General features: G+C 42.9%; 1 protein-coding gene across 1 annotated transcript in view; it reads right to left on the reverse strand.

Moving 5' to 3' along the window:
• The window catches only part of LOC109898896 (zinc finger matrin-type protein 4), a 160,861-nt gene that overhangs the window by 42,376 nt on the left and 97,775 nt on the right, over positions 1-20,710 (reverse strand). Inside the window, exon 5 of the mRNA XM_031835476.1 lies at positions 6,533-6,808. Within this exon, the coding sequence (XP_031691336.1) occupies positions 6,533-6,808 (276 nt within the window). The remainder of the gene's footprint in view (positions 1-6,532; positions 6,809-20,710) is intronic.

A 20,710-nucleotide genomic window follows, 5' to 3' on the forward strand; every position in this document is an offset into this window, starting at 1 on the left:
ATTTGACGTGTAAAATAAGCTTGTTGACCAATCAGGACCTGAATATGACTGCAAGTCACATACTAATTTAACGCATTCATAATAAAATAAAAAAGTAGTAATTACATATTGACTACACTATTACTCGTATTTCATATGTCACAACGATTCATCGATACGCATGCTGTGATGCTGGTAAAGTTGTCTAGCGCACCTACAGTGCTGGTCTTAAAAAAAAGCTAGCCACCTCATGGATGCAAACAATGTTTTTCCCCCAAAACACAGCAAAACAACATAATCTGTTTCAGTAGCTATAGTTAGCTAGCTAACTATATAGCTAGGTGTCATCATTTAGAAATAACCCTAATTTATGAGACAGTTCTTATTTTATTAATGGTGGTCAGACCCATCTATGTGAAGCTAGCCACAATAAGGATTAATCACATAGTGGACTTTACGGTTAGCCGTCAAAATAAAAGTATGTCATTGACATGATGCAAAGAATAGAAATAGTAGAATTATGCCATAATTGAATAGATCATGCTAAACGAGGTTGGAATGTTGTTATATAAAATCAACAAAACACAATAATTTGTTAATTTGACAAAAATCTGTTGAAATCACACTGCATGTAATATACTTTAGAATTGCATTGGGGACATACATATTTCACTGTACAGCCTTACCCCATGTCATTGATCCACAATCTATAGGTATGAGTCTACTCAGTGACACCCAGAAAACAATGGCGTCATAGCTCTTATTGCCGGACTCTGAAACAACAGTGAATTGAGCCACATTTATTGTCTATGTGTATTGAACACTATTCCTGAGGAAAAACAATACTGTGTGGATGTTTTGGAGTCTGATAACTCTGAGGAGGACGTTGGGAAAAAATATCTTGGGTATTAAGTAGACTGATACCCCATTTCACTGACCCCCAATCCTTAGGTAAAGCTGTACAGTGCAATATGAATGTCAATACACACAATAGGCTGACTGGGGAGGTGATTTCACAGTCCCACGATAAGAGCTACAACGTTAATATTTGCGTAAACTCTTCACAGTTGTGTTCAGTGGGTGTCACCGAGTAGACCCCATTTCATTGCTTCACATTCCAACCTTGTTTAACATTATCTAGTCTAAATATGATATTATTCCAACAATTGTAACCTTCTGCATCACGTTCAAAGAGGTATGTTGTTATGATCACACCAAGTCTCGTTAATCATAAGGCATACACCCCCGCCCTTCTTCTTACCAGAGAGATGCTTAATGGGAAAATTGTTGTAATCAATTTATCATTATATAATTTATCTTTATATTATATAATGTTTACTTACCCAAATTACTCATCTCATATGTATATACTGTACTCTATACCATCTACTGCATCCTGCCTATGCCGTTCGGCCATCACTCATTTATATATTTTTATGTACATATTCGTATTCATTCCTTTACACTTGTGTGTATAAGGTAGTTGTTGTGAAATTGTTAGGTTATATTACTTGTTAGATATTACTGCATGGTCGGAACTAGAAGCACAAGCATTTCGCTACACTTGCATTAACACCTGCTAACCATGTGTATGTGACAAATACATTTGATTTGACTTTTATTTTGAAGGCAAAGTGCAAATTCCACGATTGTGCCTAATCCTTATTGTGGCTAGCTTCACAACACATAAACCGGGCCAGTCGAGCCTCACTAGCCAGATGAAGCCAGCTGGCTGCTTATAACGTTAGCTTTGAGCAACAGGGTTAAGTAGATGGCTAGCTATTTATTTTCATGAACTGACGTTCAATTTGAATAGGCGAACAAACAGTGGCAAATACCTACACACAAGGATTCCTAAATCATTGCTAAGAATAATGACAGCACTCAGCTAGCAATGAGGAATCGGCACAGAAGCGGCCCTCTTCCATGGGGCCAGACATGATTGAATCAGCCTGGAATCGGGTATCGGACTCGGCCCTGAATCAAAATGAATGACTGCCCAGAATCGGCCCAAATACATCAGGCCGTTTCCGTCTACCAGAATTCAGCCGACTTCGTCGACATCTTACCAGAATCTCACCAGAAGCGGCCCGATGCAAATTTAAATAAATGTATACAAAATTACCCACGAAAATCAGAAAAGCAATAAAAAAATGGTTTACCTTTGATGATCTTCGGATGTTTTCACTCACGAGACTCCCAGTTACACAACAAATGTTCCTTTTGTTCCATAAAGATAATTTTTATACCCAAAATACCGACGTTTGTTTGTCGCGTTATGTTCAGAAATCCACAGGAAAGAGCGGTCACGACAACACAGACGTATATTCCAAATAATATCCATAATGTCCACAGAAACATGTCAAACGTTTTTTAAAATAATAAATCCTCAAGTTGTTTTTAAAATATATATTCGATAATATATCAACCGAGTGAGTAGCTTTTTCAATAACAGCGGGAGAAACAATGGCCGCTTTACTCAGTTGCGCAAAACTCCTGACCCCTCCTGTCTCAGTCTCCAGTATTTATGCTGCAGTAGTTTATGTGTCGGGGGGCTAGGGTCAGTTTGTTATATCTGCAGTACTTCTCCTGTCCTATTCGGTGTCCTGTGTGAATTTAAGTGTGCTCTCTCTAATTCTCTCTTTCTTTCTCTCTCTCGGAGTACCTGAGCCCTAGGACCATGCCTCAGGACTACCTGACATGATGACTCCTTGCTGTCCCCAGTCCACCTGGCCGTGCTGCTGCTCCAGTTTCAACTGTTCTGCCTTATTATTATTGGGCTATGCTGGTCATTTATGAACATTTGAACATCTTGGCCATGTTCTGTTATAATCTCCACCCGGCACAGCCAGAAGAGGACTGGCCACCCCACATAGCCTGGATCCTCTCTAGGTTTCTTCCTAGGTTTTAGCCTTTCTAGGGAGTTTTTCCTAGCCACCGTGCTTCTACACCTGCATTGCTTGCTGTTTGGGGTTTTAGGCTGGGTTTCTGTACAGCACTTTTAGATATCAGCTGATGTACGAAGGGCTATATAAATACATTTGATTTGATTTGATTTGAAAACTCACTATGAGAGCCCCCACCTATCCACTTACGCAATGTGATCCTTCACGCTAATTTTTTCAAAATAAAAGCCTGAAACTATGTCTAAAGACTGTTGACACCTTAGGGAAGCCATAGAAAAAGGAATCTGGTTGATATCCCTTTAAATGGAGGATAGACATGCATAGGAACAGAGAGGTTTCAAAATAAGAGGCACTTCCTGAGTGGATTTTCGCCTGCAATATCAGTTCTGTTATACTCACAGACAATATTTTTACAGTTTTGGAAACTTTAGAGTGTTTTCTATCCAAACCCGACAATTATATGCATATTCTAGTTTCTGGGGCTGAGAAATAGGCAGTTTCAAAAACGAAAATACTGCCCCCTACACGCAAAAGGTTAAGACCTTGAGAGTGGCTGAGGTGCACCCGTGACCAGCTCGGAAACCAGATGGCAAAGCGGCGAACGTTCGGTGGGATCGAAATGGTCAGTGATCTGTTTGTTCACTTGACTTTCCAAGACTTTAGAAAGGCAGGGCAGGATGGATACAGGTCTAGAGTTTCTCCCCCTTTTGAAGAGGGGGATGACCGTGGCCGCTTTCCAATCTTTTGGAATCTCAGATGATACGAAAGAGAGGTTGAACAGATTAGTAATAGGGGTTGCAACAATGGCGGTGGATACATTTAGGAAGAGGGGGATTTTTAAATGATTGTGGATTTTTCAGTCGTGACAGTGTTTCCTAGTCTCAGTGTAGTGGGCAGCTGGGAGGAGGTACTCATATTCTCCATGGACTTTACAGTGTCAAAAAACATTTTGGAATTCGTGCTGCAGGATGCAAATTTTTGTTTCAAAAAGCTAGTTTTTGCTTTTCTAACTGACTGTGGTGTATTGATTCCTGACTTCCCTGAAAAGTTGCATATCACGGGGACTATTCGAAGCTAGTGCAGTACGCCACAGGGTGTTTTTGTGCTGGTCAAGGGCAGTCAAGTCTGGAGTGAACCAAGGCCTGTATCTGTTCTTAGTTCTACATTTTTTGAAAGGGACATGCTTATTTAAGATGTGGGGGAAAGCACTTTTAAAGAACAACCAGGTATCCTCTACTGACATGATGAGATCAATATCCTTCCAGGATGCCCGGAAACAAAATCTACCCTACCTGGATGCCTGATTAGTGGAACAAGAGGAGGGTGTTCCTGGAGCAGCTGGGATGGGCACTTGTAACCCCACACATTCAAAGAAGGGAGCACCTCCCTCGCACAGCAGCCTCTGCAGCGCTTGTGAAAGCTGTTCAGGGGGCTGAATCTTGTCCTGATCCACCTGAGCTGCCCTCCAAAGAAGGACTGTAAAACAAATATAATGTGCTGCACATGTGATAAATACATCTGCAAAGTCCATGCACACACACTTGCATACTGTCCTACATGTGATTTATGTTCTTCTTGAGTTGATTGATTTATGTTCTTCACGTTTTTGTTTTGTATCTGTTATCTTATTTTATTCTTATTTATTGTTGTTGTTTATACACCTTGTGGGTGGGGGAAATGGTTCAAAAAACAGGAGAAAACTAGTATTTTGTAGTTGAATACCTCACTGTACAGTGTATAAGAATATATCACTATGTTGCCAAAAAAGTTCAAGACTGTTATTGTTTCCCTTCAATATAATCCATTCAAATCTACTTTCTGCACATTGCTGGTACTTTCTTAGGCTATACAAGTGCTATCTCTCGCTAAAAAATGCATGTTTACACATATGCAGTACCTTTAGCAATACTAATAATAATAAACCTCTACTTTAGTAAAGAAAACAATTATGACAGGGGTGTTGTAATAAAAACTAGTGGTGTCCACTGATTAAATGCAGTCTTTCTGCATTGCGAAGAGGGAAAATGGTCTGACAAACAGTGCTGTAGCTCTGCCACTTTCCAGCGAAGATGCGGAAGGGGGCCATAGGCGGATTGAGATGCAGCTCATGCAAAAAACTGACGGATTTTGATGGGGATCTATTTTATTATGTTACTTAGATTGACTCACCGGTGTCAATAGACTTTATATTTAGGCTTGCCATAACAAAGGGGTTGAACACAAAACATGTTAAAAATATATTTCCACTTCGACATTATGGGGTATTGTGTGTAGATTGTGTGTAGGCCAGTGACAAAACAAAATGTGGAAAGAGGGGTGTGTTTCCTTTTTAGGTGGTTTGACTTGTCTGCACAGGGCACTGAGTCATTTGTAATTCTATATAATATAAAATATATTTAATAATTGATGTAGTGAGAAACATGCTGTTTAACTCCCACCTACACTAGTATAGTAGATCGCTTAGGGTCATATTGTACAGTGTGTAGGTGGAGCGATCAAATCAGATCACAGTGTGTGTGTGTGTGTCAGCTTCAATGCATGGGAAGCTAATGAAGATGATGAATGAGGCATGACAACTTTAGTACTCTGGTAGTAGTCCTTAGGGATACATTCACCCACACACACACACCCAAGCACACACCCACCCACACGCATACACATGCACACACATAGAGGACAGTGAAAGAGAGAGATGGGAGGGAGGTAGAGTAAAGCATATGTTTCAAAAAGAAGAAGAAGGGGACTGAGAACGGGATAGAAGTTGAGGAAAGGGAATGGAAAATATCAATATCTCCTATTCCCCATTTATAATGCCTATAGGTCTAACCTCAGAAGGCTAACACAGTCTTGTTCAGGCACTTTGTTCCGTTAACTAGAGGGTATCTGGTTCAAGTCCCACTCTTGCTGATCCTGCCTCAATCACTACATCACTATGATATAATACAGTGCGTTAGATAATACAGTGTAAACTGGGCCATATTGTAGCACCCACTCACTCATATCTGATGATTATTATCATATTAGTCTTTATTGAGTGGCATCAGGTGCACACAGGGTACTTAACCGGGACAGCTATCCCCCTCACTCACAATCTGTGTGTGTGCCTTTGTATGTCTGTGTGTGTGTGTGTGTGTGTGTGTGTGTGTGTGTGTGTGTGTGTGTGTGTGTGTGTGTGTGTGTGTGTGTGTGTGTGTGTGTGTGTGTGTGTGTGAGTGAGTGCACTCAGTTTACTATGGAAACTGCTCATAACAGGCCAGGCTGCCAACAGAATAAATAATGTCAAGTTATGTAATGTGTGTGTCATGCATAATGAACAGCACTTGTTTGCTCTGTGATTAATCTATCTATTGATCTGCTATTTTATGTATTCTAGTTCATTTGAGTGTGATGCAAAAGTCTATTATAAATGTGAATTCTCTATGAATTCTTTATAAAGCTTTTAAAAAACAAGTGCAATGTTTATTATTATAAAGTAATATAATCTAAAATTATACATATGGATCCTACCACCACCGTCTAAATGTCTTGCCAGTTTCTCCAGTTATACCATGCTGTGTTCCTGTAGTGTTTCTTTCCCTCGCAGTGCTACTAAGCCTAATTTTAACCCTTAACCCTTAACCCCTGGCCTCTAACCTTTGTCTCCTCACCTGTAGTTTCAGTAGCGTCCAGACTGCCAGCTAGCTGCTCCAGTAGTCGCACTCTGGCTGCATTCCTGCGATGTTTTTTCCCCTCGTAGTGTTGCTGGGCCATCAGAGGATTGTTGAACCAGGCTCCACACAGACAGCAGTACTTCCCTGTCTCACCACTCCCACCACCACTACCAACCACCGCCACCGGGGGTGCTAGAGAGGAGGGCCATGGTAGGGCAGGTGAGGCATGGGGAGGGGTGGAGTCACTAGGCTGGGGGGTAGAAGGGGATGAGTCTGTGGGAGTGAGGGAAAAGGGAAAGGAGATAGAAGGGAACACGGAAAAGGGGGTAGGGTGGGAGATAGGATAATGAAGGGTGGGAGATAAGGGTGGGATAAGAGGGGTAGGAAGGAGAGGAGAAGAGACAACAATATAAATATAAGGGAAGGAGGAACAGGAGGAGGGAGGAGAGGGGGAGAGGAAGAGCACATTAAAATCATCTCAAATAAATAATTGACTACAAACATCAATAAATTCTAATTGTTGTAATGAGTCCATCGGAAATGACATCTACATCAAAACATTAGAGCGGTGTTGAGAGTCACACTAAGGCATGTGCACACGCATGCACACACACACAGTCAATAAGGTACCTGGCAAGACCACCTCACAGGGGACTGCTGTGAGCACAGAGCGATATATTGCTCCCGGTCTGATCTATGAAGGCCAGATGAGGGTCAGAGAAAGGCCAACTGCAGTCCTGAGACCATCTTACTCTCAGACTGTCGAGGCAAAGCGTGTTTGTGTGTGTTTCACTGGTATATATGTTAATCGCGTGTGTGCTTGTCAGTGTGTTATGTGTGTGCGTCATATGTTTTGTGTATGTGTGTCATATGCTAATGTCTCTGTGTGTGCGAGCACACAAACAAGCAATCTCCATAGACAAACATTGGCAGTAGAATGTCTTTACTTAAGAGCTCAGTGACTTTCAATGTGGCACTGTCATAGGATGCCACCGTTCCAACAAGTCAGTTTTTCAAATTTCTGCCCTGTTAGAGCTGCCCTGGTCAACTGTAAGTGCTGTTATTGTGAAGTGGAAACGTCTAGGAGAAACAACGGCTCAGAGGTAGGCCACACAAGCTCACGGAATAGGATCACCGAGTGCTGAAGCACTTAGCGCGTAAAACCGTCTATCCTCAGTTGCAACACTCACTACTGAGTTCCAAATAACCTCAGGAAGCAAAGTCATCCCAATAACTGTTCGTTGGAAACTTCATGAAATGGGTTTCCATGGCCGAGCAGCCACACACAACCCTAAGATCACCATGCGCAATGTCAAGCATCGGCTGAAGTGGTGTAAACCTCACCGCCATTCGACTCAGGACCAGTGGGAACGCGTTCTAGCTGTCCGACGGACAAATCTGGGAATGGTGGAAGCCAGGAGAACACTACCTGCCCCAATGCATAGTGCCAACTGTAATGTTTGTTGGAAAAGGAATAATCGTCTGGGGCTGTTTTTCATGGTTCGGGCTAGACCTCTAAGTTCCAGTGAAGGTAAATATTAACACTACAGCATACAATGACATTCTAGACGATTCTGTGCTTCCAACTTTGTGCCAACAGTTTGGGGAAGGCCCTTTCCTGTTTCAGCATAGCAATGCCCCCGTGCACAAAGCGAGGTCTATACAGAAATTGTTCGCGTCGAGATCGGTGTGGAAGAACTTGACTGGCCTACACAGAACACTGACCTCAACCCCATCAAGTAGCTTTGGGATGAACTGGAACGCCAACTGCGAGCCAGGCCTAATCGCCCAACACCATTGCCTGACCTCACTAATGCTCTTGTGGCTGATGGAAGCAAGTCCCTGCAGCAATGTTCCACCATCTAGTAGAAAGCCTTCCCAGAAGAGTGGAGGCTGTTATTGCAGCAAAGGGGGGACAACCTCCATATTAAGGCACATGATTTTGGAATGACATATTTAACGAGCAGGTGTCCACATACTTTTGGTCATGTGGTTTAAGTGTGCATGTGCGCGTGTACATGTCATGTCATATGGATGCTTCTGTGACCATTCATCAGACATTTCTCTCTTCCCCCTCATATTCTGTAAAGATAAAAAAGAGAAGTGGATGTATTCTAGGTGACCCTGTTGAAAAATGGCAGCCTGGTTACCACGGAAACAGGCCATTAATAGCCCAAGCGCTGACAGGATGAGACCCGGGGTCACAGACTGTGGTGTGTGTTGTGAGTGTGTTGTGTGTGTGTTTGTCAATCTCTCTGTGTGTGTGTATGTGTGTGTGTGTGTGTGGCATGGAGCGACATAACAGGTCACTCATGACTCGCAGACGCCAGACACAAAAGGGAGTGTGTGTGAGTGTTTGCGTGTGACGGCAAGCATTTGAAAGTGTGAGCTGTGTATGTTTGCATGAGGGTGTGTGTGCATGTATGCATGTAAAGGTGTGTGTGTGAGTGAGTGCATTGTAAAATACAAATCAAATCAAATCAAATGTTATTGGTTAGCAATGTTAATGCGAGTGCAACGAAATGCTTGTGCTTCTATTACAACAGTGTAATATCTAACAAGTAATCTAACCATTCCCCAACAACTACCTAACACACAAATCTAAAAGGATGGAATAAGAATATGTACATATAAATATATGGATGAGCGATGGCCGAGCATCAGAGGCAAGATGCAATAGATGGTATAAGATGCAGTATAAACATATGACATGAGTAATGTAAGATATGTAAACATTAATAAAGTGGCATTGTTTAAAGTGACTAGTGAGTCTCTCAGGAACCAATACACACAGTCAGTCAGGAAAGCAAAGTAGCTTTTTCAAACAGAAATTTGCATCCTATAGCTCTAACTCCAAAAAGTTTTGGGACACTGTTAAGTCCATGGAGAATAAGAGCAACACCTCCCAGCTGCCCACTGCACTGAGGCTAGGTAACACTGTCACCAACAATAAATCCACGATAATCGAGAATTTCAATAAGCATTTCACTACGGCTGGCCATGCTTTCCACCTGGCTACCCCAACCCCGGCCAACAGCTCCAAACACCCCGCAGCTACTTGCCCAAGCCTCCCCAGCTTCTCCTTCACCCAAATCCAGATAGCTGATGTTCTGAAAGAGCTGCAAAACCTGGACCCCTACAAATCAGCTGGGCTAGACAATCTGGACCCTCTCTTTCTAACATTATCTGCCGACATTGTTGCAATCCCTATTACCAGTCTGTTAAACCTCTCTTTTGTATCATCCAAGATCCCTAAAGATTGGAAAGCTGCCGCGGTCATACCCCTCTTCAAAAGGGGGTGACACTCTAGACCCGAACCGTTATAGACCTATATCCATCCTGCCCTGCCTATCTAAAGTATTCTAAAGATCGATTCGAATCCCACCGTATCTTCTCCGCTGTGCAATCCGGTTTCCGAGCTGGTCACGGGTGCACCTCAGCCACGCTCAAGGTACTAAATTATATCATATCCGCCATCGATAAAAGACAGCACTGTGCAGCCGTCTTCATTGACCTGGCCAAGAATTTTGACTCTGTCAATAACCGTATACTTATTGGCAGACTCAACAGCCTTGGTTTCTCTAATGACTGCCTTGCCTGGTAACCAACTACTTCTTAGGCAGAGTTCAGTGTGTCAAATCGGAGGGCCTGTTGTCTGGACCTCTGGCAGTCTCTATGGGGGTACCACAGGGTTCAATTGTCAGGCCGACTCTTTTGTCTGTATATATCAATAATGTTGCTCTTCCTGCGGGTGATTCTCTGATCCACCTCTACGCAGAGGACACCATTCTATATACATCTGGCCCTTCTTTGGACACTGTGTTAACAAACCTCCAAGCAAGCCTTAATGCCATAAAACACTCCTTCTGTGGCCTCCAACTGCTCTTAAACGCTAGTAAAACCAAACGCATGCTTTTCAACCGTTCGCTGCCCGCACACGCCCGCCTGACTAGCATCACTACTCTAGACGGTTCTAACTTAGAATATGTGGACAACTACAAATACCTAGGTGTCTGGCTAGACTGTAAACTCTCCTTCCAGACTCATATTAAACACCTCCAATCCAAAATGTAATGAACAATCGTCTTCCTATTTCGCAATAAAGCCTCCTTCACTTACTCCACCAAATATACCCTCGTAAAACGGACTATTCTACCAATCCTTGACTTCGGCGAAGTCAGTTACAAAATAGCTTCCAATACTCTACTCAGCAAACTGGATGCAGTCTATCACAGTGCCATCCGTTTTGTTACCAAAGCCCCTTATACCACCCACCACTGCAACCTGTATGCTCTAGTCGGCTGGCCCTCGCTACATATTCGTCGCCAGACCCACTGGCTCCAGGTCATCTATAAGTCGATTCTAGGTAAAGCTCCGCCTTATCTCAGCTCACGATAACAACACCCACCCGTAGCACGCGCTCCAGCAGGTATATCTCACTGGTCATCCCCAAAGCCAACACCTACTTTGGCTGCCTTTACTTCCAGTTCTCTGCTGCCAATGACTGGAACGAATTGCAAAAATCGCTGAAGCTAGAGACTTACATTTCCCTCACTAACTTTAAACATCAGCTATCTGAGCAGCTAACCATTCGCTGCAGCTGTACATAGTCCATCTGTAAATAGCCCACCCAATCTACCTACCTCATTCCCATATTGTTTTGACTTACTTTTCTGCTCTTTTGCACAACAGTATTTCAAATGGCTCATCATCATCTGCTCATCTATCACTCCAGTGTTAATTTGCTAAATTGTAATTACTTCGCTACTATGGCCTATTTATTGCCTTACTTCCTCACGCCATTTGCACACACTGTATATAGACTTTCTTTTTTTCTATTGTGTTATTGACTGTACGCTTGTTTATTCAATGTGTAACTCTGTGTTGTTGTTTGTGTCACACTGCTTTGCTTTATCTTGGCCAGGTCGCAGTTGTAAATGAGAACTTGTTCTCAACTAGCTTACCTGGTTAAATAAAGGTGAAATAAAAATAAATAAAAATGTAGGCAGCAGCCTCTCTGAGTTAGTTATTGCTGTTTAGCAGTCTGATGGCATTGAGATAGAAACTGTTTTTCAGTCTCTCGGTCCCAGCTTTGATGCACCTGTACTGACGTCGCATTCTGGATGGTAGCAGGGTGAACAGGCAATGGCTCGGGTGGTTGTTGTCCTTGATTATCTTTTTGGCCTTCCTGCGACATCAGGTGCTGTAGGTGTCCTGGTGCGCAGGTAGTTTGCCCCCGGTGATGCATTGTGCAGACCGCACCATACTCTGGAGAGCCTTGCGGTTTTGGGCGGTGCAGTTGCTATATCAGGCGGTGATACAGCCTGACAGGATGCTCTCGATTGTGCATCTGTAAATGTTTGACAGGGTTTTAGGTGACAAGACAAATGTCTTCAGCCTCCTGAGGTTGAAGAGGCAATGTTGCTCCTTCTTCACCACACTGTCTGTGTGGGTGTACCATTTCAGTTTGTCTGTGATGTGTACACCTAGGAACTTAAAACTTTCCACCTTCTCCACTACTGTCCCTTTGATGTGGATGGGGGGTACTCCCTCTGCTGTTACCTGTTACCACGATCATCTTCTTTGTTCTGTTAACGTTGGGTGAGAGGTTATTTTCCTGACACCACACTCCGAGTTCCCTCACCTCCTCCCTGTAGGCCATCTCGTCGTTGTTGGTAATCAACCCACTATTGTTGTGTCGTCTGCAAACTTGATGATTGAGTTGGAGGTGTGCCTGGCCATGCAGTCATGGGTGAACAGGGAGTACAGGAGGGGGCTGAGGACGCGGGGCCCCAGTGTTGAGGGTCAGCGAAGTGGAGCCTCGGGGAGGCCCGTCAGAAAGTCCAGGACCCAATTTCACAGGGCGGGGTTGAGACCCAGGGCCTCCAGCTTAATGATGAGCTTGGATGGTACTATGGTGTTGAATGCTGAGCTGTAGTGCTGAGCTGTAGTCAATGAACAGAATTCTTACAGGTATTCCTCTTGTCTAGATGGGATAGGGCAGTGTGCAGTCTGATAATGATTGAATCGTCTGTGGACCTGTTGGGGCGTTGTGCAAACTGAAGTGGGTCTAGGGTGGCAGGTAAAGTGGAAGTGATATGATCCTTGACTAGTCTCTCAAAGCACTTCATGATGACAGAAGTGAGTGCTATGGGGCGATAGTAATTTAGTTCAGTTATCTTTGCCTTCTTGGGTACAGGAACAATAGTGGCCATCTTGAAGCATGTGGGGACAGCAGACTGGGATAGGGAGAGATTGAATATGTCCATAAACACACCAGCCAGCTGGTCTGCGCATGCTCTGTGGACGCGACTAGGGATGCCGCCTGGGCCAGCAGCCTCGTGAGGGTTAACACATTTAAATGTTTTACTCACGTTGGCCACGGAGAAAGAGAGGGCGGGCCCGCAGTCCTTCTTAGCGGGCTGCATCAGTGGCACTGTATTATCCTCAAAGTGGGCAAAGAAGGTATTTAGTTTGTCTGGAAGCAATACGTTGGTGACCATGACTTGGCTGGTTTATTTTTGTAGTCCATAATTACCTGTAAGCCCTGTCACTTACATCTCGTGTCTGAGCTGTTGAATTGCGACTTTTTCCCAATACCAACATTTCGCTTGTTTGATTGCCTTGTGGATGGAATAACTACAGTGCTTATATTCAGCCATATGCCCAGTCCTCTTTCCGTGGTTAAATTAGGTGGTTCACACTTTCAGTTTGCACTAAACTAAGCCTTGCTCAGACAGTCTGTGTTTTTCCACTATACAGATACATTGTTTAATCTAATTCTGACTAAAACTACACACATCATCAGATTATAATTTTATGATTCTAATCAATTTCATACAATTATAAGGTTTCAGAGTGGAATTATTTAATCATTATCTTTCAACATATAAATGATTTTATCGTCATGGAAAGAGCAAGTGTTCTCAATGTTTTGTATACTCAGTGTATATCGGTATAATATATCTGATGGCTATGTAGATACATCATTGCCTTGTCCATGTCTTAGGTGCAGGTTTGGTTGAGTAACGCATTACATGAAATCCGTTACATGTACGGGATTACCAAAACATGGTAACTGTAATCCGTTACGTTACCAGCAAAAATATTGTAATCAGATTACAGATTCTTTTGAAAAACGAGATGATTACTTAAAAAAATAAATCTTGTGACAGTTGTTTTCTCAGTGACATTCAAATCATCATTGAAAAAACGTGCAAAGAGACCACTATGAGACCACTATGATGACACACCAAATGTGTTTGATCGATCGTGGGAAAAGAGCAGGAACAGGCTTTTGTAGGCTACAGACCAAGGTATGTCTTCCAATGGTGCGACTGCTGTCGGCATCCAGAGATGAATAAACACTTAGAGGTAAGGATGACAACAGTGGTGTAGTCTAAGGCGATATGGATATCACTTATTATTGACATCTACATAGCGCATTGATGTGAATCACACTTCTGCTCTCTTATTTCGATATTTGAGTCTTGTGAATTGTGGCTGCTGTCTGTTCATAAATCTAAATGTGTATTTGAACACAATAATGGTTGAATTCAAGAAGTTTAAGCTGCCTATCAAATATTGTTTTTGAAACCAGTGGACAGCCAGTGAAAAATGTGTTCTTGAAACAGCTGCATAGTGCGAATCCCAGCCTATGAAACAAAAAGAGGACTTGTATTGCTCAATCTAATTAATGCTGATAAAAAACAAATCCATACTGTAGGCCTAATGGACACATGATCAAACTCACACACTTTTGATAGACTTAAAGTAGCAATCTATAGTTGCTACATCCATTTTTTTGACTTATATATACAGTTGAAGTCGGAAGTTTACATACACTTAGGTTGGAGTCATTACAACTTGTTTTTCAACCACTCAACAAATTTCTTGTTAACAAACTGTAGTTTTGGCAAGTCGGTTAGGACATCTACTTTGTGCATGACACAAGTTATTTTTCCAACAATTGCTTACAGAGATAATTTCACTTATAATTCACTCTATCACAATTCCAGTGGGTCAGAAGTTTACATACACTAAGTTGACTGTATCTATATTCCAGAAAATTATGTCATGGCTTTAGAAGGTTCTGATAGACTAATTGACATAATTTGAGTCAAATGGAGGTGTACCTGTGGAAGAATTTCAAGGCCTACCTTCAAACTAAGTGCCTCTGTGCTTGACATCATGGGAAAATCAAAAGAAATCAGCTAAGACCTCAGAAAAACATTGAAGCCCTCCACAAGTCTGGTTAATCATTGGGAGCAATTTCCAAACGCCTGAAGGTACCACGTTCATCTGTACAAACAATAGTGCGCAAGTATAAACACCATGGGACCACACAGCGTCATATCGCTCAGGAGGAGACACGTTCTGGGTCCTAGAGATGAACGTAGTTTTGTGAGAAAAGTGAAAATCATTCCCAGAACATCAGCCAAGTACCTTGTGAAGATGCTGGAAGAAACAGGTACAAAAGTATATAAATCCACAGTAAAACGAGTCCTATATCGACATGACCTGAAAGGCTGCTCAGAAAGGAAGAAGCCACTGCTACAAAATCACCATAAAAAAGCCAGACTAGGGTTTGCAACTGCACATGGGAAAAATATCGAACTTTTGGAGAAATGTCCTCTGGTCTGATGAAACAAAAATAGAACTGTTTGGCCATTATGACCATCCTTATTTTTGGAGGAAAAAGAGGAGGCTTGCAAGCCGAAGATCACCATCCCAAACGTGAAGCACGGGGGTGGCAGCATCATGTTGTGGGGGTGCTTTGCGGCAGGAGGGACTGGTGCACTTCACAAAATAGATGGCATCATGAGGTAGGAAAATGATGTGGGTATATTGAAGCGACATCTCAAGACATCAGTCAGGAAGTTACAGCTTGGTCACAAATGGGTCTTCCAAATGGATAATGACCCCAAGCATACTTCCAAAGTTGTGGCAAAATGGCTTAAGGACAACAAAGTCAAGGTATTGGAGTGGCCATCACAAAGCTCTGACCTCAATCCCATAGAAAATTTTTGGGCAGAACTGAAAAAGCGAGTGTGAGCAAGGAGGCCTACAAACCTGACTCAGTTACACCTGCTCTGTCAGGAGGAATGGGCCAAAATTCACCCAACTTATTGTGGGAAGCTTGTGGAAGGCTACCGGAAACGTTTGACCCAAGTTAAACAATTTAAAGTCAATGCTACCAAATACTAATTGAGTGTATGTAAACTTCTGATCCACTGGGAATGTGATGAAAGAAAGAAAAGCTGAAATAAATCATTCAACTGTAACTTATTAATGCCTCATGAGCTTAGTTCAATTGTCACACTCCATGAAAACCCCAAATATAAGCTTGTTTTTCTCCAATGTTTGTAAACATTGTCATTGTAAACGAACACTGTACAGCCTCAATACATGGTTAAAACAATAATGTTGATATCATGGATGGTCAGTCCTTGCATCCATAGCTGTCTATTAATCTGAGAGTGGTTCCATTTCTCCTTACCTATCCCTCAGCTTTTTACCAAAACAGAGGTGGGGTGGCCGTTTTGTTATTGTTTCATCTGTGGATTTGCCCTTTAAACAGCTAATATTATCAAGATATCAAAGTGTCACCAACAAGAAGGTAAACAATAGTCCTATAGCAAATGCAGCATATAGCATTACTTTTTCACGTGTAAATATCACTCAAAGAATGCCATTCCATGAGCGCAGCATTTATTTTTCAAATTGAATCAATGAGCCCAATCAGTCCTCCATGACAACCACATCATAAACAACAGAGTAAGACTGGCTAATAAATCCTTTGTTTCGGGGTTATGCTCAGGTAAAACAATTAGACTAATCTGTACTTCCATATTTCCAAGTCCTGTTCTTGAAGATTAAGGGGTATAACATTTATTGGATTGACTGGAATTCTGATAGACTGGTTTTTAATGTAAAGATATTACTTAATGGTATTATTATATGTAGTAGAAAGCGAGTGGTTAGAAGAAGCCTACATAACCAACACATAAAGTATATATATATATATACTATATATGGCCAGCTATGTAAACTCTGACATTGATTTATCCTGCAATAGATGTGGTTCAATTGGTAACATACATTTTTGTCTTCTTCTAATGCCTCTTAAGAGGAAAGTAATCAAATTACATTACTGAGTTTGGGTAACCTAAAAGTTACGTTACTGATTACAGTCTTGGACAGGTAACTCTAACCAATTAGATTAAGAAAGTGACCTAAACCAACCCTGTTTAGGTGTGTGTTTTTGAACACAGAGAGAGAGGAGTGTGTGCATTTGTTGGTAATGCCGTGAGCTCGTTAGTTAGAAATACTTTGGCTAAATGGGTCCTTGTTCACATAGTTACAGTATCTAGGGCTGTGTCTCTGTACCTCTCACCAACTCACACTCATATGCACACACGCACGCAAATACATACGCAAATCCACACACACACATACACACACACACACACAAGCAAACGCAGGCAAATACACTTATGCATGCACGTACGCACGCACAAAAAACACACACACACACAAACACACACAAGAGAGAAACAGAGAGAATTATTAATTCCTGTCCTCCAGAGAGGAGAAAAGAACTACAGCTGAAGTAGTTTTGAGAGGGGGAATATATATAGAGAGAGAGAGAGACAAAGGAAGAGTGTGTGTGTGTATTTGAGATAAAAGCTAGTACGTGCCTGCATGCTTGTCTGTGTGTATGTGTGTGTATGTGTTTGTGTATGTATGTGTGTGCTTGTGGTTACGGCTGTGAGAGCAACAGTAGGGTTCGATGTGCTGACAGTTCAAAGGAACAACATATGCTGAGCAGCAACAGGGAGAGAGACCTTGTTGTTCTCCACCCTCCTTTTATATCACTCACTTTTTTCAATATCTATGCACAGCAAAGCAGAAGAAAGTGCTTTCTACAGAGGGATTGGAGTGCATGACAATGAAAATCAGAGGGGGGAGAGAGACAGAGAGAGAGAAAGAGAGAGAGAGACAGAGAGAGAGATTGCTTTGGCAATGTAAACATATGTTTCCCATGCCAATAAACCATCTACGAATTGAACTGAGAGAGAGAACGAGAGAGAGAGAGAGAGAGAGAGAGAGAGAGAGAGAGAGAGAGAGAGAGAGAGAGAGAGAGAGAGAGAGCAGCATTTAAGAGAGAGAGAGACAGAAGGAGGAGGAGGAAGAGGAGGAGGACTGCACTTACAGACCGATCAGAGATGGGATGGGTGAGTCATTGTAAATAAAAATGTGTTCTTAACTGACTTGCCTAGTTTAAATAAAGGTTAAATAAATTAAATACAAATTGACAGAGAGGGGAGGCAGAGGTTCTTAATGGCCCTTTTCCCATTCCATCGTTTCATCCTCCACTCTCTACCTCTCTTTACATCTCTGGCTATGTGTGTGTTTAGATAGCTGTCCAGACTGATCACTAGTGTCATGACTGTCCTGATCAGGTCAGGTTACAGGAGACCACAACCCTACAGATTATCTCTCAACCCCAACAGAGGAGGAGAGATCTAGGGGTCTGAAGATGTGGGGGTTTAATGATCCCTCACGCCCCTGGTAAATCTCAGGCCACAGACAAATTCCTTTCTCCTGTTACTATGGAGAACCAGCCTCAGAACATTAAACATGAAATAAAGGGACTTTGGAACAATGGTTTCTGTCAGCCACAATGGTGGTCATGACAATAGATGGAATATGAAAATGTATGTCATTTTTGTTATGTTATTAAATGTTAATACTTATTGGTGAGACCCGGGTCAGTGCAGATTCACGGACTATACGACGTTCAGAACGAGATTGTAGAGGTGACTGGTTAATGAGTGGCTGTTGTAAAATCGATATTCTGATATTCTTTGAGTTAATTTGGGAAATAGAAACTCAATAAAAACTAGTTTTCCCATGGTGCCCCAGGTTAATGTGTTAATAAATGCTTGATTCAGTTAATCACGCAATTAGAAACTTTTAATCATTCGATGAGCAACAGTCGTCACATTAACTAACACAACGTCACAACATATTTATGCCCCCTGTGAGGAATCTAATATAGGATGAGGCCGCACTGTTGGGTTAATTCCATACCAATTGTGTAACAAGATACATACACTGCTCAAAAAAATAAAGGGAACAATTAAACAACACAATGTAACTCCAAGTCAATCACACTTCTGTGAAATCAAACTGTCCACTTAGGAAGCAACACTGATTGACAATAAATTTCACATGCTGTTGTGCAAATGGAATAGGCAATTAGCAAGACACCCCCAATAAAGGAGTGGTTCTGCAGGTGGTGACCACAGACCACTTCTCAGTTCCTATGCTTCCTGGCTGATGTTTTGGTCCTTTTTGAATGCTGGCGGTGCTTTCACTCTAGTGGTAGCATGAGACGGAGTCTACAACCCACACAAGTGGCTCAGGTAGTGCAGCTCATCCAGGATGGTACATCAATGCGAGCTGTGGCAAGAAGGTTTGCTGTGTCTGTCAGCGTAGTGTCCAGAGCATGGAGGCGCTACCAGGAGACAGGCCAGTACATCAGGAGACGTGGAGGAGGCCGTAGGAAGGCAACAACCCAGCAGCAGGACAGCTACCTCCGCCTTTGTGCAAGGAGGAGCAGGAGGAGCACTGCCAGAGCCCTGCAAAATGACCTCCAGCAGGCCAGAAATTTGCATGTGTCTGCTCAAACGGTCAGAAACAGACTCCATGAGGGTGGTATGAGGGCCCGACGTCCACAGGTGGGGGTTGTGCTTACAGCCAAACACCGTGCAGGACGTTTGGCATTTGCCAGAGAACACCAAGATTGGAAAATTCGCCACTGGCGCCCTGTGCTCTTTACAGATGAAAGCAGGTTCACACTGAGCACATGTGACAGACGTGACAGAGTCTGGAGACGCCGTGGAGAACGTTCTGCTGCCTGCAACATCCTCCAGCATGACCGGTTTGGTGGTGGGTCAGTCATGGTGTGGGGTGGCATTTCTTTGGGGGGCCGCACAGCCCTCCATGTGCTTGCCAGAGGTAGCCTGACTGCCATTAGGTACCGAGATGAGATCCTCAGACCCCTTGTGAGACCATATGCTGGTGCGGTTGGCCCTGGGTTCCTCCTAATGCAAGACAATGCTAGACCTCATGTGGCTGGAGTGTGTCAGCAGTTCCTGCAATAGGAAGGCATTGATGCTATGGACTGGCCCGCCCATTCCCCAGACCTGAATCCAATTGAGCACATCTTGGACATCATGTCTCGCTCCATCCACCAACGCCACGTTGCACCACAGACTGTCCAGGAGTTGGCGGATGCTTTAGTCCAGGTCTGGGAGGAGATCCCTCAGGAGACCATCCGGCACCTCATCAGGAGCATGCCCATGCGTTGTAGGGAGGTCATACAGGCACGTGGAGGCCACACACACTACTGAGCCTCATTTTTAAGGACATTAACTCAAAGTTGGATCAGCTTGTAGTGTGGTTTTCCACTTTAATTTTGAGTGTGACTCCAAATCCAAACCTCCATGGGTTGATAAATGTGATTTCCATTGATAATTTTTGTGTGGTTTTGTTGTCAGCACATTCAACTATGTAAAGAAAAAAGTATTTAATAAGAATATTTCATTCATTCAGATCTAGGATGTGTTATTTTAGTGTTCCCTTTATTTCTTTGAGCAGAGTATATACCATTAATAGCTATAGGCAGGACTAGTGCGGGAGAGAAGCGTCTGTGTGTGTGACGTTCAATTGCACCCAGACACTGGTCTGGAGAGAACCACCCCTGTGGTATTTTTGACGAAAGCCAGTGTGTAGGGGGGGGGGGGGGGGGCTACTGAATGCTACGAGCTAGGGCATAGGTACCAGCTGATGCAGGCATTCTGAGAATAATACTAGTTGGGCCCAACGTAGTGTTATTTCTGTCGATTGCTTTCAGGAACGACCTGACTCGGTCATAAGCAATTCCTAGAGCAGAGGACATATGAGCCAGCCATTACGGAAATTGGAGTAGATATATATTCGTTTGACCGAAGCGAAGTCATTATCTCTCTACCTCTCGCATTAGGTAACGTGAAGGGTATAAGGGTGGAACGTGAGCGGTCACCTAGTAAACCTGTTCCCTTGTTGGAGGGAACTTCCCTTGTGCGGCGCTCAAGGAAAGCTAAGCATTGCGCCAGATGCTAAGCT

Source organism: Oncorhynchus kisutch, linkage group LG11, assembly GCF_002021735.2.
Source record: "Oncorhynchus kisutch isolate 150728-3 linkage group LG11, Okis_V2, whole genome shotgun sequence".
In the NCBI taxonomy this organism is placed as follows: domain Eukaryota; kingdom Metazoa; phylum Chordata; class Actinopteri; order Salmoniformes; family Salmonidae; genus Oncorhynchus; species Oncorhynchus kisutch.